The sequence below is a fragment of the Spermophilus citellus genome (assembly GCF_964194105.1).
Source record: "Spermophilus citellus genome assembly, chromosome: 10".
Taxonomy (NCBI): domain Eukaryota; kingdom Metazoa; phylum Chordata; class Mammalia; order Rodentia; family Sciuridae; genus Spermophilus; species Spermophilus citellus.
Window position 1 is genome coordinate 40690831 of NC_138197.1, and position 25545 is coordinate 40716375.

At 33.1% G+C, this 25545-nt stretch overlaps 1 protein-coding gene across 6 annotated transcripts in view; it reads left to right on the top strand.

The window, feature by feature from the left end:
* ATF7IP (activating transcription factor 7 interacting protein) overlaps positions 1-25545 on the top strand; it is a gene marked incomplete at its 3' end in the record, with an annotated part of 107674 nt that overhangs the window by 25838 nt on the left and 56291 nt on the right. For 5 of the 6 annotated variants that reach the window (XM_081311484.1, XM_081311483.1, XM_081311487.1 and 2 more), the window contains one exon: positions 23512-25040. In XM_081311484.1, the coding sequence (XP_081167610.1) occupies positions 23519-25040 (1522 nt within the window). In that variant the 5' untranslated portion in view covers positions 23512-23518. Of the gene's footprint in view, positions 1-8765; positions 8790-23511; positions 25041-25545 lie in introns of those variants that run through there. The other variant, XM_081311485.1, reaches the window with a different exon arrangement.

The following is a 25545-nucleotide window of genomic DNA, read 5'->3' on the forward strand; positions in this document are numbered from 1 at the left end:
CATGTCTTTTTATCAATAGGACATGATTTTTTTTTTTCCCCAATACTCGATTTGATTTTCAGGTTATTTTTTTTTATATGTTGTGAACCTATTACATATGTTACATAGGTTATATATGTCTGCCTATCTTTTGTGGTGGTTAGTATTTACCAAATGTATCATTTTTTATCCTTCAATTTTTAGCTTTTCTATGGTGCGTTATTGTAAGTTTTGTGTCCTGTATATACTAACTACCTAATGATATTTTTTATCATTTAAGCCGCTTGAAACCTAGCTAGATTCCCCCAATTAATAGTTTTCTTTATTTCTGCCATATTCTGCAACCCCTAAATCTGCTAGCTCCCATGTTGTAATTATCTATGATTTTAGTTCAGAATATTTATTTTTAAGGTGATGAATCCTCAGTTATTTCAGGTTGCCCATTTTTTGAGCACTGCTGATTTTCTCATCTGAGTTTTTTTTTTTAAGGATCCGTTGCTGTCTTGTACCTGTAATGAACCAGAGACAATTAACCACTGAACCACATCTCTAGTCCTTTTTATATGTTATTTTGAGACAGGGTCTCTGTGAGTTGCTTAGGGCCTTGCTAAGTAACAAGAGTCTGGCTTTGAACTTGTGATCCTCCTGCCTCAGCATCCAGAGCTGCTGGGATTATAGGTGTGTGCTACTAGGCCCAGCTGTTTTCTCATTTCCTTGCTCAGAAGTAATATCTTTATTTCTGTCTCTTTCTGATTGATACTTTGCCTGTCGGTAAAGAATTCCAGGATGAAAATAACTTTTACCCTGAACTTTGAGGGTATTGTTTCTTTCAATATTAGTATTGATGATGACAAGTCTGATGTCAGTTTAATTTTTATTTCTTTGTAGTTCAGTGATTTTTTTTATTACTCTAAATTTTTAATATTTCTCACTTGGTTTTCTGAAATCTTATCACAAATATCTAGATATTAAAAATTTTATCTTGCTTGTTTTAATTTAGTCTTTTGGTATTTAGTAGGCCTTAATTATTGAAAAATGTGTACATTTCTTCAGCTCTATGAATTTTTTCTTATTTTCTTTCTTTCCACCTTTTTGTTTTTTAAAAATCTTCATTGAAAATTGTTGCTTCTGAATGCACCTCCCCCAGTATATCTTAGCTTTATTGTTTTTCTTTACTTTTTCTTTTCCTAGTTGATCATCTTGTATTAATCAACAAGGTCACTTCAGCTATGTTCATGCAGCTTGTATTTTGAATTTCTGAGGTTTCAGATTGATTTTCTATTGCTTGTTCTTATGAATTAAGTAATATCTTATATACCCTGAGGATGTTTTGATATACTATTTTAAAGTATACTGTGTTGATTCTGTTACTGATTAGCTAGATTTTTGTTAGTTTGTTGGTTTTGTAAGGTTTGGCTCCTGGTCTTTACATTTTTTATTCTCTCTGTGTATTTGAGATGTTCCTTTTTACTTTGGGTAGATGCTTGATTACTCAGGTGACTGTAAAGGTTGGGGAAGTGTACTTGCTCCACATGGGATAGTTTGTCTTTTTGTTTATTTAAAAAAAAAAATTTGCAGGTGCTAGGGATTGAATCTTGGGCCCTATGCATATGCTAGGCAAACATTCTATCACTCAGTTATACCCCCAGCTCTGTAATTTCTTTTGAAAGATGACTTCCTTATCTCCTCTGGGGTTTAGTGTCTCTGTCACTTTCTAACCACAGTCATAAATGTCACTGCTGCCCTTTCTTAGTACTAACATGGAAGAGAAAAGTAGGAGGAGCTTAATCATTCGAATACAAATTATACAAATATATTTTCATATGAAGATTCAGTAGTGGGCTGGGGATGTTGCTCAAGCGGTAACATGCTCGCCTGGCATGCGTGGGTCGCTGGGTTCAATCCTCTGCATCACATAAAAATAAAATAAAGATGTTGTGTCCACTGAAAACTAAAAAATAGATATTAAAAAATTCTCTCTCTCTTTTCTCTCTTAAAAAAAAAAATTCAGTAGTGTATCAGATCCAAGTTAAATCCAAGTTAATATTATCTTGTTTCTCCCCAAGTAAGCTGATTTAATTAATTTGGCATTTCTTCCAGACTTTTAAAATACCACCTACATGCCTTTATACAGTTTAGGGGTGTGTGTGTGTGTGTGTGTGTGTGTGTGTGTGTGTGTGTTTTAAAATGTAATGGCATAAAAACAGGAAAACAGTTAACTGACTGCTTTTGATATCAAAGAACTTTTTATTGTTTCATTTAATTCACCTAAAATTTCTGTAAGGTTAGACATTATTATATTCTCAGTTTCATGGATGAGGATACTGGGGCAAGGAAAGGAAATATTTCTTGGATAGGTAACCTAACCCGGAAAGAATGGGTGCCAGTATTACATAGGTATGTCTGGCCCAAGGGTTTGCATATTTATTACTAAAGAATTCTGCAGTGCTTTTTTAGTTCACTTAATACATTCACAAAGATCTTTTCACACCTGTGAAGGATCTACCATATTCTTTTAAACTCCTTAGTGTATACTAGTATTTTTTAAAACTATTTTCTTAGCAAACTATTTTTTGTTATTAAGTGCATTTTGTTATTATTAGGCATTCCCTTTTTAAATTTTTTTTTTTTTTTTGGGGGGGAGGGGGTATTGGGCATTGAACTCAGGGGCACTCCACCACTGAGCCACATCCCCAGCCCTATTTTGTATTTTTATTTAGAGACAGGGTCTTACTGAGTTACTTAATGCCTTGCTTTTGCTGGGGCTGGCTTTGAACTTGCAATCCTTCTGCCTCAGCCTCCCAAGCCCCTATGATTACATGCATGTACCACCTTTTTAAAACTTTTAATATATCTTAAGATACATATCTCTAAGTACCTTTGCTTTGTCAGAGTTGACGCACAGTTTGTGTTTATTTATATATTTAAGAATTGTTGTGATGGTTAACTCTTCTGCTAACGGTATTAGACCACTCGTGTACATTAATGCTAAACAATATAGTTGTTAAACTGAACTATAAAAACCTATTTTTCTTTTCTCACTGATTATTAGTGAAATTGAATATACTTGTTTAAAAGTTGCCTATTTTATGTTAACTTTTTCTGAATCATTTGTCTTTTTTATTTACTCTTTTTTATTATGGAATGCTAATCCTACATCACTGTGCTGCTTTTTCTTATGTATTTCTCAAAATTTATGGTTACTTATAATACCTTCTGAGTCCTTAAAGTTTTCCATTTTTTAAATCTCTAGCGTATTTTGCTATTACATTTCATATATCAACTGTTTGAATCCATTCTCAACCATTCATTTTACTTTTTTTTTTGCATTTTTTTTATTATTGGTTCTTCAAAATCAACCATTCATTTTAAAACCTACCTTTTCTCTGTTAATTTGTGATGCTTTCTGTGTCATATGTTACATTTATTATTGCTTGTTTTTATCTTTTGGATAATTATTCTGTTGTACTCTTTTAGAATTGTGATAGTAATTATTGCTTTGTCATATGCTGTTAAATCTAAGAGGACAAATCATTTTTTATTTTGATTTTCAAATTTTATTTTCAAAAGATTTTCCTCTATTTTGCACATTTTTTCCCATTATATATATTACTTTTTAAAAATGTTTTCAGTGTTTAATTTTTTTTAAATTAATGAATATTGAAACATACTGGGTGCTTTTCAGTTTTTGTTGAGAAATAACAGTTATTTTTTGAAACCATTTTAGGTTGTTAATAAATTTCCTAATATACTTATATTTTAAATTATTAAAAGTATTTAAATTGAAAAAATAGTGCAGTCTAGGATATAAAAGTTATTTCATCCTTACCAGGCCTTGAGGGATAAAGGAATTTTAGGAAAATGTAATTTCTTGTCTCTTAGCCTTAAAGACCTTAAGGTTAGCCTTAAAGGCCTTAAAGTTGCAGTCAGTTCCTTCAGAGTGCCATCCTACTGTTTCCAAGGACTGTTTTTGTACAGCATATATTTATTGAATTTGACTGCATGCTGTTAACAGTGATGTGGCGTATCAAAAAATATTTTTTGTTTGTTTACAGAAGAATAGCTTGAGAATCCTTATCTTAACATAGAAAAGATGATAAAAATTTTGAAGAAAAATAGAATAAGTATTTGGAGATACCAAAATAAGGTCCTTGGTCTGAATTTGTGAACCCTTGAGAAGAGCTTAATTTAAGTACTTGGTTTATTACATTTATCATCACATGTCCTTGATTGTTGTTTTGCTTTCTCTCCTTTACCCCTTTCCTTTCCTTTTCTTCTGTTCTTTTCTCTTTGTCCTCCTCTTCCTCCTCTTCCTCTCCTTTTTTAAATTCTGGAGGCTCTAGACTCAGTTTAAATATTTTCATCTGGCAGAGAGCCAGGTTTCCAATAGCCCTGAACTGAGCATGCTGCTGTTGCTTAGCAACTGCTTCTGAAGTCTTGTGGCTATAACTGAATTATAAATAGGGTTATAAGCAGAAGTGCAATTGAAATTGAGATTGAAAAGAAAGGCTTACTCCTTTTTCTATCTTTCCATTTGAATTTGAGTGATTTTTAATACAGAGTCAGTTTTCAGAAATCTTAGACCCTGTCAGAAAGTCAGGGTTCTGTAGAGGTCTATAATTTCACATTTGAAAGGCTGTTTTTGATTATTAGAATTAAAAGTCTATAATGGAGACATGGCAGTTCATGGAAACTAGAGCACTTCTAATTTTGAGGGTTGTACACCTAGAAAAATACCTAATGCGCTGTAATTACTGCCTGATTCTGTTCCAGATATAAACTTAAATCTATATGTAGTAACATTTTATATTGAGCTGTACTTTTGTACTTTTAATTGTCATTTCTTTACAGAGTCCTAAAATCATCCTTAAAATAATGACCCTGATGAATGTTCATGTACATGAATGAACAAAGCCAACCTATTTTTTATCATTGCTTAAAGGGCAATATATTCTAGAGTACAATTTATTAAAATGTTAACAGAGAATCAAAGCTTGAAGGATCTTTTAAGGTCTCTAGTTTAATTTCCGCATGTTTTGGGTGGGAAACTTTAGAGGTGTTAAATGATTTGCCTAATATCTCCCATACTTGGGGATGTGTTTTTTCTGTATTGCATTGATCTCTCTTACTGATGCAAATAAAGAAGGGTTTTTTTTGTTTGTTTGTTTTTTTGCTTTTGCACTCATATTTCATCAGTTTACTCAAAATTTAACTGAATTCTATAATTTGTAATAAAAATTTATAACTGAATTCAGTAAGACAAACAGCTCATGTATAGATTTAAGTGTGAATAGCACAAGTCTCAGTGTATTTCTGAATACCAGTTAATGCATTTAATGGACAAGCTTATTGATGATGATGATTAGAGAGAGATTATTTTAGTGTTCAAAGTATAGTAACTTTTTTGTTTGATCACTACAGTTTTTTTTTTTTTTTAGGTTTCAAATTGGATAGAGAAATTCTGTATTTTAAAAAAATATAAACTTTTTTTTTTGTTGGTGGGGCTGAAGATATCAGGGATTGAACTCAGGGACACTTGACCACTGAGCCACATCGCAGCCCTGTTTTGTATTTTATTAGAGACTTGTTTAGTGCCTTGCCTTTGCTGATGCTGGCATCAGCATCATCAGTTCAAAAACTCGCAATCCTCCTGCCTGTGCCTCCCAAGCCTCTGGGATTACAGGCATGCGCCAGCCCAACCAGTGCCTAGAATATTAACTTTCGATAATAGCTTCTAACAGCCCAACCTATGAAACTAAGGTTCTAAGGAACATAATCAGCATGCAATAGATTTTATCCTTATACATTGTTAATAGAAAATTTCAGAATGGGAATTAAAAAAAATTTTTTTTGTTTACAGGGAAGTTGTTGGTTCATTCTTTGTTATATGCCTGGTATAAATATTGCTATCAAAAAATTTTTTTTAAACAATCTGCATCTTTTGAACAAAGATATAGATTTATAAGTAGAATTGGTAGAAAATTATGGTAAAAATAATTTTAATTACATCTACAAGTAAGGAAAATGGACAATATTGCTTTTCTATGGAAGAGAAAAATAATTGATACGAAGAGGAATTTTTAAGGTTTGTTATTTAGTTATAGCTTTTACTAAAGTTAGACTTCTGTACATAGAAACTGGGATTAGAGAACAATCTGATTTTCAGCAGCTATTTAAGTTTCTATGAGTTTTTAGCAGGGTTAGGAATAGGAGTGACTAGATTAATGACTTGATCCAGGATGAAGGTTTTGGAACTGTCTAAAACTTCTTGGGCATTATAGTTATTATGCTAATTGTTCTAAATTTGCTTGAATCTTCAGTTACCCCCACATTGTGACTATTTTGAATAATGTTCTACAAACTTTATGCTGTTTTGGTTTTCTTGAAATAAACTGGCCAATATAAGTAAAAAATTTGAAAAATGTATTATAACTGCTTTCAATATTACTTAGAAAAATATGAAATATTGATAATCTGGGATTATCAAAGAATTTCTTAAATGAAATACTCTTCCACTAATTGTAACTCATAGGTTAATTAATAACTGATTTCCTTTGGGATGAGGATAATAGTTTATGTCAGATAAGTAAACAAAATCTATGTACATACTACATTTGGAATATTTATTTTTTATCTATTGGGGTGCTAGTTATTTAACAAGGATTTTGGGCATGCTCTACCACTGAGTTATGCCCCCAGCCCTAAGATTTTTATTTATTTTTGCACTGGGGATTCGAACCCAGCCCTTTTTATTTTTATTTTTTTGAGACAGGGTCTTACTAAGTTGCTTAGGGACTCCCTAAATTGCTGAAGCAGGCTTTGAATTTGTGATCCTCAGTTTCCCAAGTCACTGGGATTACAGGTCTTTGCCACCATATCATGCCCCTAAGATGTTATAAGATACAATTATATCTAGATTTTGGATATCTTTTGTACTTGAACATAATGTTAATAATAATGAAATGCCAAGCTACTCTTCATGTGCACCATTGTTTAAAATAAGATTTTTTTAAAAAAATATTTTTTTTTAGTTGTAAAAGAACACACAGTATCTTTATTTATTTTTTATGTGGTGCTGAGGATCGAACCCAGTGCCTCATACATGTGAGGCAAGCACTTTACCATTGAACTACAGCCCCAGCCCCAAGAATATTTATTTTTAAAAGCTTGGTGAAACTTCGTTTTAAAATCTAGCCACTGTTGAATATGTAGATTAAAAAGTGTTAGTTAGGGGGCTGAGGCTGTGACTCAGAGATAGAGTGCTTGCCTAGTATGCATGAGGCACTGGGTTCGATCCTCAGCACCACATAAAAATAAAATAAAGATATTGTCTACCTATAACTAAAAAATAAATAGTAAAAAAAAAAGTATTAGTATATATTGCTCATGGAACTTTGGATACTTAGAACTGTCCTGTGTTCCTTTGTGCTTTAAAAGTATTCTTTCCAAGCTTTATACATGATTAAAATAAGTCCTTTATGTAATAAGTTTCACATTAAATGTTTAAACTTTCATAGTGTCAAATATACAAATCCATTTCACATTTAGCAGTGAACTAGACATTTTAAAATTTTGCCACCACATAAAAACTCATTGATGGACGATTTGAGATAATAAATATAACTTAGAACATGGTACTTTAGCCTTTTGTTTCATTAGCATTCAAATTTAATCTAAAGTCTTGATTTTTTTAAAATTTCCTTTTCTTATTTCCTCTTTTTATTTCTTCTCTTCCTTTTTTTTTGGTTTGGTCATCTTTTACTAGCTCATAATTTTCATAATTGTTACACTAGACTGAAATTTGTTTAGTATCTTTAGGGATTAAATCTACTCTAGAATAAATTTGTAATATACACAGAAACATGCATGTTAAGCATTATTAGGTTGAAAAGTTAGAATGATGACATACATTCTGTTTTCTGGATAACGTAAGAATTTTAAGCATATCAACTTTAAAATTACTCTAAGCATAATTGAAAAGTCCGAAACAGTATTGTACAGGTTATATGTTCACACATGAAATTTAACTTTTACTTCACATGAGCAGTTAGATAATTTACTTCCCTTACTGATAATAATCTATTTACTGTGTGTATGACACCCTGTTTACTGTGTGCTAGGAGAAGTTTGTTTTGAAGGCACATGTCTATTGTATTGATGAGTTATTTGAACTTTGTACTTTTAATGAATGCTAAATTTTTTTTTTTTACAAATAAAGATTTCAAAATAATTGGAGTAAAAAGTACTAGAGAAATATATAGTACCTATTCAAATTTTGAGATTTTTAGAGAGCCTTGAATTAATTTTAACTGTGATCAAGTGCTGCATTATTTGGGGGAGGGGGAAGCACTTCAGTATGATGTATGAATGTATATGTGTGCACACGGACATATACACACATAGTACACAAGTAATATAAGCAATACCATGTTATTTGGAAGTGGCCCTTTATTTACCTTAACATTCATTTTTCTTTTAATTGGCACCTAATGTGAAAAGGTGTCAGATGATATGTTGAATGATAAAATCAAGGCCCATATTTTTCCCCAAGAAAATAAAGAATTTTAGCTAGTAGTTTTGCTATTATACTCAAATTTATGCTAGGATTCATACTAGCATATTGTTTCTATTTTTAGGCTGTTGCCAGGCAGATTTAAAATTTCTCCTGTTATGGTAGCACAGTTTCTGGCTTCCTGATTGGTTACATGACTCTGCTTTCATTAGCCAACCACAGTGACTATGCAAATTGTATTTCAGTTTCTGTTTTTGTGAGAGAAATGATAAGATGGCTGCAAGGGGCTCCTTTTGGGGTATGTTTATTTTAAAGAGGGTTTTCATCATTATGTAGCAATAAACATACGTAGATTTATTTTAAAGAAGTATTTTATTTTTTAAACTAAGCAGGCTTTGTAAGGCTGAAAAATGGCTTGAGTGTCAGATTTTATTAATTTAATGGTGCTATGTTTTGCCTCTGTTAGTGTGTAAGTGGGCATATTTTACTACTTTTTATAGGTGAATATGCCAGCATGTTCATTTACAAGTCTGTTAAAATGTTCTAGATTACTACCTGTACTTTCTCAAAGAATAGGTTTTTTCCTTTAAGAATTATTTTAGGTGTCAGTTATATGTATACAGCGCATCATTCTTTCAGTCATTATTTAATAAGTGTATCCTGTGTGTCCCCTTCATTATTGTAATATCAGAATAATTATTTCATTTTTTTCACACTTTTATGGAATGAATTCAGAAGCATATCACAATGATATCAGCTAGTTTAGAATGTTTTCTGACATCAAAGCTTTGGATAGAAACAGTATGCTAGTATGAATCCTAGCATAGATTTGAATGCATAAAATGCATTAATCTTTTATTAGATATCTGATGGAAAGTACCAAAGTGTTTCATTTAATAGTACATTAAGTTCCTTTTTAGTGATTAGTTGTAAAGAATCCTTTAATTTATTGGCAAATGTAGTAAGTAGTGGCAAGATATATTATATGAATAAAGAAAATATTGATAAAATGTAACAAAGCTATATGTAACTCCAGAAAGTTCAAGAAATATACCTTATTTTAAAATTTATCAGCATTGATTACATGTAAAGTGTACAGTTTTTTGTCTCAGTTTGTAATGGAAGACAATGTTTCTCCTTCACTGAAGACTTTCTGTTCCTTCTGGTAAAAGATAGTTAATTGTATTTTCCATGTGTAAAAGATGATTAATAATTGTACTTAAAGTGTTCACCTGTGTCATGCTCAGTACCTCTTTTTGAAACTTGTTTTATTCTGTTGTGTGGTGTCTCATGCATCATACTACCATCCTGCAAAACAAGTATGTTTATGTCATATTTAAGACAAAATGAATAACTGGATTATCTAAGATGAACACCTAAGAAAATGATGCTGGTGCAATTTTACATATACTGCATTTTGTCGTAGGTAAAATTACACATACTCTTATTAGTCTAGAAGTGTATACTCCCTGAAAAGTATGGATCAACATGTAGTTTTCTTATTAGTTTTTTTTTTTTTTCTCTGTTGGAAGTATGCCCCAGCAAAGAGGGTTAGGTTAAAAATAAACTAACAACAACTGAAGTTCTGCTATTCTTTTTAAAAAAAATTCAGATTTATTGAGATATAATTCATGTTATACAGTTCATCTATTTACATTGTTCAATTTAGTGGCTTTTAGCATACTCAGAAAGTTATGTCATGCTCAGCACCTTCACCATAATCAATCTCAGAATATTTTCATTACTCCATAAAGAAATTTTATATCTTTTAGTAGCCAACCCTCATTAAATCCTCCAACCTTTGGCAGTCACTATTCTACTTATATCTTATAGATTTGACTATTCTGAACATATGCAAATGGAGTCGTTCAGTTTATAGCCTTGTGTGCCTGGTTCATTTTCTTCAGGATATTTTCAAGGTTCATCCTTGTCATAGCATATATCAGTACTTTTTTCCTTTTTATGGCTGAATAATATTTCATTGTATGGACATACCACATTTTTATTTGTCCATTCATTGGTTGCAGGACATTTAGATTTCTCAATTTTGGGCTGTTAAGAGTAATGCTGCTATGAGCATTTGTGGACAAGGTTGTATGGACATATCTTTTTGTTTCTTTTGGATATATTGATATGTTCCTAAGAGTAGAATTGTGGAGTCATATGACAACTCTTGTGTTTAATATGTTGAGGAACTGCATGTTTTCTAGAGCAGCTGCACCAATTTATAATCCTACCAGAGTCATGTGAGGGTTCAGATTTCCTCATATGCTTGGCCAGCACTTATTCTTTTTGATTACAGCTGTCATGGTGTGTGTGTAGTGTTGTCTCATTGTAATTTGAATTTAAAATGTCCTGATGAATATCTTTTTATGTTTATTGCTTATGGGCTGTTGGCCTTTTGGTCTGTTTGCAGGCATGTCTATTCAAGATCTTTGTCCATTTGAAAGTTGGGCTGTTAAAGTTTTCATTATTGTAACAGTTCTTATATAACAGAAATATCTGAACAGATATATGATTTACAATTTTTTTCCATTGTGTGAATTTTTTTTTTTTTAATGGTCTCCTTTGTAGCACAGAAATAATTTTGATGAAGTCTGGTTAAAGCTTGTCCCCCCCCCCCCCCTTCTGTTGCTTGTTCTTTTGGGGTCATATCTAAGAAAACATTACCTATTCCAGGACCATAACATTTTATGTTTGTGTTTTCTTCTAAGATTTTTAAGTTTTAGTGTTTAATTTAGACCTTTGATCCATTAGGAGTTAATTTTTGTGTATGGCCAGAGACTAAGATCCAGCATCATTCTTTTGCTTGTATCTATACAGTTATCTCAGCACTTTTTGTTAAAAATACTGTTCTTTCCCCATTGAATGGTCTGGCAGCTCTTATCTAAAATCAATTAAGTATAAATGTGAAGGTTTACTTCTGTTCCATTAATGTCAATATCTGTCCTTTTGCTGCTGTTTGGATTACTATACTTTGTAATAAAGTTTTGGAAATCGGAAGTGTGAGTCCTCCAGATTTGTTTGTTTTTCTAAGATTGTTTTGGTAATTCTGGGTCACTTGCATTTTCATGAGATTTTTTAGGATCAGTTTGTCAGTTTCTTCCAAGAAGATAGCTGGGATTTTGATAAGGGATTGCCTTGAATCTTTAGCTCAATTTGAAGAGTATGGTATCTTAATAATACTGACCTTCTAATTCAAGGACATGAGATGTCTCTCCACTTATTTAGCTCTTTAATTTCTTCAGTGATGTTTTATAGTTTTTAGAACTAAGTTTTGTATTTCTTTTGCTAAATGTGTTATTCTTAATGCTCTTATAAGTGGAATCCTTCCCTTCATTTGAAATGAGGTCTCAACTAAGTTGATTGGCCTGGAATTAGTGAGCTCAAGCCATTTTCCTCCTACAGGGTATGGGGCACCCAGCTTGTTTTCTAAGGTGACTTTTCTTTTCCTCCAGTGCTGGGGATTGAACCCAGGGCCTTGTGCATGCTAGGCAAGCCCTCTACAGTGCAACCCTGCAATTGCTTTCTCAATTTTATTTTTGCATTGTTTGTTGCAAGGATATCGAAATACAACAGATTTTTATGTTGATTTTATATCCTGCAACCTGTTGAACTCTTACTGACTCTAAAAATTTTTAAATTTCCTAACTATTTTTTATGTGCAAGATTTTGTCATCTGCAAACGGAGATCGTTTTACCCCCTGCCCACATTGTATGATTTTATTTCATTTTCTAGCTTAATTGTTCTCATAGGAACCTTCAGTTTGAGAATAGAAGAATTGAGAGCAGACATTTTCTGCTCAGGATAGCCAGACATTTAATTTTAAAAACGTAAAATGTAGATAGAATGGACCTTTCCAAGTATCTGGTCTAACCTCTTCAGTTTTATGTTTGAGGAAGCTTTTCTTGTTCCTGATCCTAGAGTAAAAGTTTTCAGTCTTTTACTATTATGTATCATGGCTGTGAGTTTTTTTCTTCGGGTGCCTTTTATCAGGTTGAGTAATTTTCCTTTTATTACTAGTTTGTTGAGTGAATTCTGCTATTAATTGCCATATTGAATTTAGCATAAGGTAGTTTTTAAAATGACATGTTTTGGAAGGCTGTTGGTAATACTGATGGTGATCTACTTTATAGATAGGCCTAACCAAGCAGTATGGTTATTGATAATTTGTGAAATTCAGTTTTTGGAAATTGTCTCTTTAATAACAGAGAAAAAGCCTTAGTATAGTGTGTGACATATAATTGTCCTTTGATAAGCATCAGTTTCTTTTTCTCCTTTCAAGATATGTAGTTTAATTAAAGGGGGAATTTATTAGATAGAAAAGGTATAAGGCAGGCTTAGGAATAATAAACACCAAATTCAAGAGTCTCCTTTGTGTTTGGGAGAAAAGGATGAGGAAGGAGGAGCATGCTATCTGGTAGTGTTAAAAAGGGTACATGATGAAAAAATTTTGTGGGATTTTTAACAGAACTAGTAAAAGTAGTACTATGTTTTAATTACTTTAGAAAAATAATTAATTTTAAACAAAAATGACAAGATACCTAGTGTTTAAAATAAAATTTAAAAGTGTGTATATATACTAAATTGGAGTGGGTAAGGTGGTAGTGGGTGAACCATTGCATTGTTGGGTTGACCATTCTAATTAATGGGCAATAAACAGTAAAGCAGATTATTATTATTTATTATACAACACACTGATTATTCTTTATGATTCTTTTTCAGTAGTATTGCTAATTCTCAAGCAAAATTTAGCAGTGCAAAATAAAATCAGAAGAGTTCTCAACTAAGAATTGGGATATTTAAAGAGTCCAGGAATACTTGGCATTTATTAAGAGATTAGGAATCATGGATGAAGGCTTTTTCTCAGTTATTTTAAGAGGAAGTGATCATGAGTCTTGTTGAATCATATTTAGTTAAGCCATTTAACAAAACCAAATTTGAATAATAATTGTTTTTCAGCATCCCATTCAGAAAAAAAGTTATACTAATGTCATTTAACAGCATGAATATAACTGAAGTGCTTTTGAAGATAAAAGTGATATATTGACTTAAATTGTTTTATTCATATTTTCTAAGTTTTTCCTTAAGTTTTGTTTTTAAGTATACTGCATCAGGTATGCATTACTTTGAATTAATATCATGCTTGTGTGTATATGAGATTTGACCCAGTAATGTTGGTACTTTCTGAAGGCCTTTTTTGTAGGGGGAGAGGGGACCAGTACAAACTCTATTTAATTAAAAAGAAAATACCAAAGACTTCTTACTCAAAGCATCTGGGTTTATTACAGTACTAATACGTTTCAATTTCATTATTCATCTATATTTTCACACCCATTGGATTTTTTTTTTTTAAAGAGAGAGTGAGAGAGGGAGGGAGGGGGGGAGAGAGAGAGAATTTTTTAATATTTATTCGGTGGACACAACATGTTTGTTTGTATGTGGTGCTCGAACCCGGGCCGCACGCATGCCAGGCGAGCACGCTACCACTTGAGCCACATCCCCAGCCCCCCCCCCCCCCATTGGATTTTTGATAGGTCATTTGCCCTCATCTTTTTCCCTTGTTTCTGGGCAAGGTTTGTGATACTGCTGTCTGATTGGTATTAGACATCTGTGGCTTTGAGCCAATCAGACAGTGAATTTCAGTTCTCTCACAGGAATGGAGCATTGAAGCAGCTGTTGATTTACTTTCCTATGGGGAGATTATATAAACTAAGAGTATGGCTGCAGCAAGCTCCCTTTTGAGTATGTTTGAAAAATTATAGATTCATCTGCAAGGAAAGGGAAATTTTTAAAAAGTTGTTTATTTTTAAAAGTTGTTTATTCAGAAAAATCTAATGCGTAGTGAATTTGAGAAAAATTTATTCTGACCACAGATTTTCTATTTTATATTTCATAATGTTATATTTAAAAGCTGTAAATTGATGTAATATAAGAAAAATTTCCTTTCAGTTTCTGTGAATATTTACTTTGTAATCTACACATCTTATTGCTTCAAAAGGAAAGCTCATATTACCTTTTTGTAACTAGCTGTGAAAAGCAGTTAAGGAGAAAAGGATATAGTAATTATATTACCACTTAAAACCTATCAGCAAGAACCAGATGTTTTAATCTCATGAATTAAACTGAATCAGTTAAGTGCAGTAGACATCAGAACATTTTACCGTGCTCTCCACAGTAATCCTTTTGATACAGAGTACTATTTATTTTTGGAATCAGAAATATATGATAATAATGGCAGGTGGGTATGAAAATAATCTTGTTATTTGCATTTAAAATTTGTCAGTTTTAGTTATGTTTATCCATATAAGATCTACGAATTCTTGGAAATTTACATTTGATTTTTGCAGATTCTAACTCATTGTGCAGAAAGTATACTCTTTTCTATTATCCATGTTAAACTCATTCCTCAGAAAGTTTTCTAGAATCATTCATGGACATTTATTAAAGCAAGATAAAGTATCATAAAAGAAATAAATCTTATTTACTTATTTATATGCTTAGTGCATATGATATGGATTTAGGATATTATGCAAGCTATGTTCTAGATTACTTATTTCAGACAAAGAAGATCCAGATCTTTTTAAACTATGTTTCCCTGATTTTATTATCAGTCTCCTGTTGCTGGGCAGGAATCAGAATGCTGGATGCTGATTGGCTGAATTCATCAGCTGCTCTTGAACAGCCACTTAAATTCTTGAGCTTTTTCAGCAGGCAGATTGTAGGCTAAGACAAAACAGCTTCCCTTTGTTATTTCATAGCTATGATCTATTTGCTAGAAAGAATGAAAGGAGTGGGTGAAAGGGGATGAAGCAGAGAAGCAAATAATGTTTTCACTTACAGAAGAGGCACATTGGATTTCCTTAAAAATAGTTTACCAAAAATTGAAGAAAAATATGTAAGCCATAAAGACATATTTGTAGGTAACACATCCTTCTCTGGTTATATTTATATATCATTTTTATTTTTTTGTAGAAAGGGATTTATTACTGTTAGTATTTCCCCAAAGTTCTTGAATCCAAATATACGGAATAGGGAATTAAAAACATTTGTTTGGACTTCTTTCATGAAAAAAGTACTTCCAGGAGAAACTAGTTCATTTTGTCTTGCAGTTATTTCTAGATATGGCAGGTATTTTCTGCTTTTACATCTGTTTTTCCTGTGGAAACAAGCTACATCCATATGAAAGCTTCATGAGTTAGTGTTGCCACCTTAAATGTAGCATTTATTCTGCAAAATAATTTTATGAATGACATCTTAGATCCAGATGACAGTATTTAAAATGATCTTCAGAAATGTTCTGGTAATAAACTATGGAGACTTGTTTGCTAGTAACACATCCTTCTTTAATGTGTGTCTTTCTTAAATGTGCGGTGCTTATGCAAAATAGATTTCTAAAAGCAGACTACTGATTGGTTTGTGCAGATATGACTGAACTGGTTTGAACTGGTTGCTTATGTTACTTATTGCTTTGTCTATTTTTAAATTATATTTAGAATTCATAAAAGACGTGGTAAATAGCTATAGTGTGCTCTCTTGTGGGTATGGATGGTAGTTATTCTATTACATTTTATTATTGATGAGTTTAATGGCAGTTTTTTGATACAATCAACTTGCCTTAGATTAGAACTATTTTTATTAGATGTTATTTGGTCATGGCAATTTAATATTAAGTACTAGGCTTATATGATGGATTTTTCTAATAAATAAAAATGCCAGAAGTACTTAGGAAAAATTTGCCTCAGACTCTAAAAGTGTATGCCTTAAAACATTATCCTGAATATTCATAGACAATGATGATAATAATTATTGAGTGCTTCTACTCTAAGTGCCAGTGTTTATTATTAATTAGTGCTAGTTAATTAATTTAGTGATAACTAGTTTAATCTCAGCCCTCACTGAAGCCTCTTTGGCAGGTATTGATATTATTTCCTTTTTAATATAATTAAAACTAAGAAATTGAAATTATAGATAACTTGCTCAGTGTCACATCATAAATACTGAACTGAAATTTAAATCCATGAATCTATGTAGATTTCATTTTCTTAATTGGGTTACTAAAAGTTACAAAGAACATTTTTTAAAAGGATTGTTTACTTTTAGTGAAACTCGGGATAATTGTAGCTAGCCATATAACATTTGAAGAATGTGGACATTATGAGGTTCTCAGTATTTGAAAATATTTAAAGGGTAACCATGCAACTTATGTTATATATTTAATTATTTTATATCTTTGGAGTTAGCAAGGAAAGTTGAATACAAAAGTCATATTGTAACTTCTTTCCAGGAAATTTTGTGATTTACATGACTTTGGGATGGATGGGGAAGGAAAAACCTTGAAGTTTAAATTCTAAGACCTAAAATAATGCCTGTGGTAATTTCGAATTAAGCTGTCTGTTTAATTGAACAATTTTTCCAAATAACTTAAATCTGTTCTATAATTTAAATTAAAAGGCTAGGAAGACTAAAAATTATGTTTTGTGTTATTGACTTAAACTGAGAGAATAAATGCAGAATATATACCACAACCTAGAAAGTGTTATGTTAAAGTGTCAGATTCCTCCAGAAAATAGACCAGGCTTCTTGTTTTATACTTTTACCAAAGACCACAAGGAATACACTTGTTATTGAACAAGTTAAGGATTACTATTTATTGTAGGGAGGGAATCTGTAAGGTACATCAGGATGGTAGAGGGGGAAAGAAATTATTACAGGATTTGGTTATAGTATATGTTAGGCTATTTGGGGGAGAACTTAAGGAAAAAAAATTATAGAGTCTCACTTTGGATTGGGTAATGTTGGGAAGTAAATCTCAATAAATCTTAGCTGTGAAGGAGTATACTGTTTATACTGAGTCTGAAGCTATCATAGATAAAGAAGTAGCCGTCACTCATATAGTGAGAGAAGGGGTTATTTGGTATTCTGTGGGATACATAGTGGTCTTGTCTGTCTTGCAGGTTTTTTAAGGTGTTTTTATTGTTCAGTAATAAACCAGAATGGCTTAGCTAAAAGCATCAGATTGGTGTTTAATGACATTGAGGCCTAACTGTGAGTAGCATCAGTTAGGGTTCTAGATTTCAGAGACTGCTTTTTCTTTTTTCTTTCCTTTTTCTCAGGCCAAGGCCAAGTACAATGAGGCAGGCCTGTTAATCCCAGTGGCTTGGGCATCTAAGACAGGAGGATTGTGAGTTCAAAGCCAGCCTAAAGAAGTCAGTGAGACCTTGTTTCTAAATAAAATACAAAAAAGGGCTGAGGATGTAACTCAGTGGTAAACGCCCCTCTGTCTAATCCCCAGTACAAATAAATAAATACATAATGAATGAAATATATATATATATATATATATATATATATATATATATATATATATATCCCCTTTCAGACCAAAGCAAGTCGTTCCTGCAGATAATGGTGAAAGATAACCAGTGTGAAAGCATTTTTGCCTTCTGTACATTTCATTCTTTAAAAAATGTGTGTATGTGTGTGTTATTGTGAATTAAGTCAAGGCCTCATGCATGGTAGACAACTGCTTTAGCATTGTGCTTCATCCCCAGCCCTTCTTTAAAGTTTTATTTTGAGGACTGGAGATGTGGCTCAAGTGGTAGCGTGCTTGCCTGGCATGCCTGCGGCCCGGGTTTGATCCTCAGCACCACATACAAACAAAGATGTCGTGTCTGCCTAAAACTAAAAAATAAATAAAAATTCATTCTCATTCTCATTCATTCTCTCTCTCTCTCTCTCTCTCTCTCTCTCTCTCTCTCTCTCTCTCCCTCTCTTTAAAAAATTTTTTATTTATTTTTTTATTTTTTTTTATTGGTTGTTCACAACATTACAAAGCTCTTGACATATCATATTTCATACATTAGATTGAAGTGGGTTATGAACCCCCAAATTTACCCCAAATGCAGATTGCAGAATCACGTCGGTTACACATCCACAATTTTACATAATGCCCTATTAGTAATTGTTGTATTCTGCTACCTTTCCTATCCCCCACTATTCCCCCCTCCCCTCCCCTCCCATCTTCTCTCTCTACCCCATCTACTGTAATTCATTTCTCTCCTTGTTTATTTTCCCATTCCCCTCACAACCTCTTATATGTAATTTTGTATAGCAATGAGGGTCTCCCTTCATTTCCATGCAATTTCCCTTTTCTCTCTCTTTCCCTCCCATCTCATGTCTCTGTTTAATGTTAATCTTTTCTTCCTGCTCTTCCTCCCTGCTCTGTTCACAGTTGTTCTCATTATATCAAAGAAGACATTTGGTATTTGTTTTTTAGGGTTTGGCTAGCTTCACTAAGCATAATCTGCTCTAGTGCCATCCATTTCCCTGCAAATTCTATGATTTTGTCATTTTTTTATCGCTGCATAGTACTCCATTGTGTATAGATGCCACATTTTTTTTATCCATTCATCAATTGAAGGGCATCTGGGTTGGTTTCACAGTCTAGCTATTGTGAATTGTGCTGCTATGAACATCGATGTGGCAGTATCCCTGTAGCATGCTCTTTTAAGGTCTTCAGGGAATAGCCCGAGAAGGGCAATAGCAGGGTCAAATGGCGGTTCCATTCCCATCTTTCCCAGGAATCTCCAAACTGCTTTCCAAATTGGCCGCACCCATTTGCAGTCCCACCAACAATGTACAAGTGTACGCTTTTCTCCACATCCTCGCCAGCACTTGTTGTTTGACTTCATAGTGGCTGCCAATCTTACTGGAGTGAGATGGTATCTTAGGGTGGTTTTGATTTGCATTTCTCTGACTGCTAGAGATGGTGAGCATTTTTTCATGTACTTGTTGATTGATTGTATATCCTCCTCTGAGAAGTGTCTGTTCAGGTCCTTGGCCCATTTGTTGATTGGGTTATTTGTTATCTTATTGTCTAATTTTTTGAGTTCTTTGTATACTCTGGATATTAGGGCTCTATCTGAAGTGTGAGGAGTAAAAATTTGTTCCCAGGATGTAGGCTCCCTATTTACCTCTCTTATTGTTTCTCTTGCTGAGAAAAAACTTTTTAGTTTAAGTAAGTCCCATTTGTTGATTCTTGTTTTTAACTCTTGTTCTATGGGTGTCCTATTAAGGAATTTGGAGCCCGACCCCACAATATGTAGATCGGAGCCAACTTTTTCTTCTATCAGACGCAGTCTCTCTGATTTGATATCAAGCTCCTTGATCCATTTTGAGTTAACTTTTGTGCATGGCAAGAGAAAGGGGTTCAGTTTCATTTTGTTGCATATGGATTTCCAGTTTTCCCAGCACCATTTGTTGAAGATGCTATCCTTCCTCCATTGCATTCTTTTAGCCCCTTTATCAAATATAAGATAGTTGTAACTTTGTGGATTAGTCTCTGTGTCCTCTATTCTATACCATTGGTCCACCTGCCTGTTTTGGTACCAGTACCATGCTGTTTTTGTCACTATTGCTCTGTAATATAGTTTGAAATCTGGTATCGCTATACCGCCTGATTCACACTTCCTGCTTAGCCTTGGTTTTGCTATTCTGGGTCTTTTGTTTTTCCATATGAATTTCATGATTGCTTTATCTATTTCTACAAGAAATGCCGTTGGGATTTTGATTGGCATTGCATTAAACCTATAGAGAACTTTTGGTAATATCGCCATTTTGATGATGTTAGTTCTGCCTATCCATGAACAGGGTATATTTTTCCATCTTCTAAGATCTTCTTCTACTTCTCTCTTTAGGGTTCTGTAGTTTTCATTGTATAAATCTTTCACCTCTTTTGTTAGGTTGATTCCCAAGTATTTTATTTTTTTTTGAGGATATTGTGAATGGAGTGTTTTTCCTCATTTCCGTTTCAAAAGTTTTGTCGCTGATATACAGAAATGCCTTTGATTTATGCGTGTTGATTTTATATCCTGCCACTTTGCTGAATTCCTTTATTAGTTCTAGTAGTTTCTTTGTAGACCCTTTTGGGTCTTCTAGGTATAGAATCATGTCATCTGCAAATAGTGATAATTTAAGTTCTTCTTTTCCTATTTTTATGCCTTTAATTTCTTTCGTCTGTCTAATTGCTCTGGCCGGTGTTTTGAGAACTATATTGAATAGAAGTGGTGATAGAGGGCATCCCTGTCTTGTTCCAAAAATTTTTATTTTGAGACAGGATTTTAATAAGTTGTCTAAGAGAGCCTTAAACTCAAGAACCTCTGGCTTCAGCCACACATCCCCTATTGATTGATAACTTTTTTTCCTTTCCAGGATCATATCTCTACCCTCTTTTATTTGTATTGGCATGTGTTAACATAAAAATGGTGATAACAGAACATCTTTGTCTTAATTCTTATTTCACCATTAATATAATATCTATAATGTTTGTATAGACAACCTTTATCAAATTTGAGTGTTTTCTTAATTTCTTGAAAGTTTTGAGTCAGTGTCTTGAGTTTTTGCCAAATGAATATTTTGAAATGATTTTTTTGTTTTCTTCGACTATTATGTTTATGTGGTGAAGTGCTCTGCAAACACACAAACTCATGTTTTTCTCCTTGAACAGCAAATTTGTTGTCCCACAATTCTCTAAGTTAGAAGTTTAAAATCAAGGTGTTGTCAAGGCCATGCTCCCTCTGAAGATACTAAGCAAGGATTTGTTCTGCCTTCTGTACATTTCATTCTTGAAAAAATGTGTGTGTGTGTGTGTTATTGTGAATTAAGTCAAGGCAGTCTCTGAAGTCTATTAGATAGGCTCATGCTATAACGTTATTTTAACTTAATTACTTTGGTTAAAAACATTATCCAGATTAAATCACATTCTCGGGTATCGGGGTTTAGGACTCTGGGTGTATGTGTTTGCACAATTCAAGTAATAAGAATCTGGTACCAGACGTTCATCTGTTGTGCACCTTGGTGGGTGTGAACTGAAGCCAAATGCTTATGACTTGCTCTTGATCAGTATTACTTGATATTTGGGTGTGAAATCAATCTAGAATTTTTTTTTTAAATGAGCTTCACTTGGTAGTAAGGTATTATTGTTTTAAGAAATGCATTTTTAAGAAACCCTGCTGAGTAACTCCTAGATTTAAAAAGATACCATAGTGGTATTTTTTTAATAGAGTAATAATGAAAGTATGACATCAAAATGTGAGCTGCAACTAAATCAGCTCTTAGAAATTTATAGTATCTGCATATACATTATAAATGAGAAAAGATTAAAAACTGATTAAACTTGAACCTCAAGTAAAAAGGTGGTAAATTCAACCTGCTCAAAAAAGAGGAATAACAAATGAAACTAGAAAGCAGATGTAAAACAGAAATATTAGCCAAGATAAAATACAACACACACACACAAATACACACAAACCCAACCTTTTTTGCTAACAACTTTTCTGTTATAATCACATACATACAGTTCACCCATAAAAATATACAGTTTACTGTTTTTATAGCATGTTCACAGAGTTATATAGCATGACCTCAGTCAATGTTAGAACATCTTCATTACTCCATAAGGAAATCCTATATCTTTTAGCAGGTACTGTTTCTTCCCAAACCCTCTGCCCTAGGCAATCACTGATTTACTTCCCATCTCTATAGATTTGCCTATTCTGAACAAATCATATAACTGAAGTCATTTAGTACGTAGTCTTTTGTGACTGATTTCTTTCTCGCAATGTATTTTCAAGATTAATCTGTGTTGTAGCATATGTCATTATTTTTTTCCTTGTAAGACTGCATAATTTTCCATTGTATGGACATACTACATTTTTATTTATCTATTCATTGGTTTCTGGATATTTAGGTTTCTCAATTTTGGGTTATTATGGGTAATGCTACTTGCTATAAGCATTTGTGGGTAAGTTTTTGTATGGACTTAATCTTTTTGTTTCTTTTGGGTGTATTCCTAGGAGTAAGAACTGCAGAGTCATATGGCAACTCTGTGTTTATCATGGTGAGGAACTGCCTGTTTTTCAAAGCAGCTGCACCATTTTACAGTCCCACCAGTATTGTTTAAAGATTCAAATTTTTCTACATCCTTTCCAGAATTCAGAATTCTCTTTTGTTACAGCTATCCTGGTATGTGTTATCTCATTGTGGTTTTGATTTGCATTTTCCTGATGACATATGGTGTTCAGCATCTTTTTCATGTTTATTCCTTATAGAGTATTCACTTACTGAGCTATTTTGTAGACAAGTCTATTCAAGACCTTTGTTTATTTTTAAATTGGTCTATTTAGTTTGTGGATATGGGTGTGTGGATACATACATACATACACACATATATACATTTTATATATGTCTCTTATCAATATAGAATTTGCAGATGTTTTCTCCCATTGTGTGAATTGTCTTCACTTTCTTTTAAAAAAATATTTAAAATTTTTAATTGACAATGTCTTTTTTGATGGCAAATGCCTTGTTAACATTAAAAACTTCTGTTAATTTATAGTTAGGCTTGATTCACATATAATCTTTCCTTATATGTTCTTTAATTCTTCCTTTATGTCTTTTCCATCCCCTTCTGTTTTCATTTTTACACTTTTTTTTTTCCTAATTTTCTTCATCTGCTTTTTTATTCTCCAGTATCTCCTTTAGGTTCTATACATCTCACGTGGAGAATGAAAACTGGTCTTTTTATTTCTGTTTTTTTCCTAGTAAATTAATGTTCTAGTATGAACTGTTCACATTGTCACTCTTTTTGGGGGGTACCAGGGATTGAACCCCCCCCAGGGTGGCTTAACCACTGATCCATACCCCCAGCCCTTTTATATTTTGTTTTTATACAGGGACTCCTTAAGTTGCTTAGGGCCTCAGCCCCCCAAGTCCCTGGTATTAGTATTACAGGGGTGCGCCACTGCACCCAGTAGTACATTGTCACTTTTGTATTACGTAAATCTAGTAAATATGAAAATCAGTACACAGCAAGGATTAATTTTTTGGTTTGTTATTTCAAAATCATATGATGTAAGCTTTTATTCATTTATCAATTTGTACTATCAGTTTGTAGTAAGTCAATAATTAGGTGACTTCTGTTTAAATTATTAAACTCATTTCTTTTTCTTTTTTAAAGATTCAAAATGGATAGTATAGAAGAACCTCAGAAAAAAGTCTTCAAAGCTCGAAAAACAATGAGAGTGAGTGATCGTCAACAACTTGAAGCTGTGTACAAAGTCAAAGAAGAACTGTTAAAAACTGATGTCAAGCTATTAAATGGCAACCATGAAAATGGAGATTTGGATCCAACCTCACCTTTGGAAAATACAGATTATATTAAAGATAAGGAGGAAGTGAATGGTATTGAAGAGATTTGTTTTGATCCTGAAGAAAGTAAAACAGAATGGAAAGAAATGTCCGGTATCCTAAATGTTAATGTAAAAAACAAGCAGGATGATAATTTAAGTTGTGAACCTTTGTCTCCTAAGAATGTAACTCCTGAATCAGCCTCTAAACTGACCACTGAACCAGCTTCTGGTGATCCAGCCACTGTAGATCCAGACTCTGAAGAACTAGCCTCTATAGATCCTGTCTCTGGTGATCCATCTGTTGATCCCTCCTCTGCTGATCCCTCCTCTGCTGATCCCTCCTCCAGGGAGCCTGTCTCTGGTGATCTTAGCTCTGGTGATTCCACTTCTGGTGAACCGGTTTCTACTCAAGTGATTTCTGGTGAGCCAGTTTCTGGTGAACCAGTTTCTGGCGAAACTGCCTCTGGTGAAATAGGTTCTGGTGATCCTGCTTCTGATAATTCAGCCTCTGGTGATCTAGCTCCTGGTGAACTATCTTCTGGTGATCCTGCTTGTAGCGAATTGGCCTCTGATGATCTGCTTTCTGGTGATCTGGCCTCTGGTAAACTGGCCTCTGGTGAATTGGCCTCTGAACTGACTTCTGAATCAACCTTTGAAGCCACCTTTGAACCAAGTTCTGTACCAGTTTGTGAATCAATTACTGAAACTGACAGTACAGGGCAGAGTAGCAAAAAAGATGATGATTTTCTTGAAAAAAAAGATGATGATGAAAAGTTAGATCAAATTCAGTGTAAAGATTCATTTGATCAGGAAGAAAAAGGTGATAGTAATATTGGTGGCAGTGAAGAAGTTGCAGAAACAGATAATACAATTATTTGTTCAGATCTACTTCATGAAAATGAAAAGAAGGTAGAGGAAGATCCTATTACAGAGCTTGCTTTAGGAGAAGAGGCTATATCCAGCAGTATGGAAATTGACCATGGTGAAAAGAATGAAGATGAAAATTCTACAGACCTTGTAGAAAGCATTCATGAAAATGTTAAAAAAGACGACAAAAATGAGAATATCTTAGAAAGTGCAGATTCTATGGAGACAGATGAAATCATCCCTATTTTGGAAAAACTTGCTCCTGCTGAAGATGAACTTACTTGCTTTTCTAAAACTTCTCTCCTTTCAAATGATGAGACAAATCCAGATTTGGAGGAGAAAATGGAAGGTTCTTTTGGATCTCCATCTAAACAAGAAAGTAGTGAGAGTTTACCAAAAGAAGCTTTTTTGGTCCTCTCTGATGAAGAGGATATTCCATGTGAAAAAGAGGAGTCTGAAGTTATATCACAAAATGAGACACGCTCGCCAGGTTAGCAGATTATATAAGTTTTAAAGATTTTTATTAGCTTTTGCAACTGTTTGATAAAACATTCTGGTAAAGTTTTAAGTTTATATTAGTTTCAGAGGACGTTGAGAATGGTGGTGACTCTATAGAAGGATCTCTTAATGTATTCTTCACAGAATTCATAATTATGAAATGCTCTCTCTGTGAGCAACATCATGGTAAATTCTGGAAAAGGGTATAGATAGGTAGAAAATATAACCTGTTCACAAGTGACTTCTAGTCTAGGAACAGAGATAAGATGGACCAATATACCACTTTGAAAATCTAAATCAGTACATAATTGATCAAAGTCCTAGCAATTGTTTCTGGGTATCGCTTAATGAACAAATTACAATCTAACAGTCTACTAGTTTATTTCCTTCAATTGTAACATCATGTTTTCAATTACTCTTCCCAATAAAATCTTATTTTTAAATATATATATTTTTTTGACCAGGCAACAATACTACCATTGTTCGAAGCCAAAACT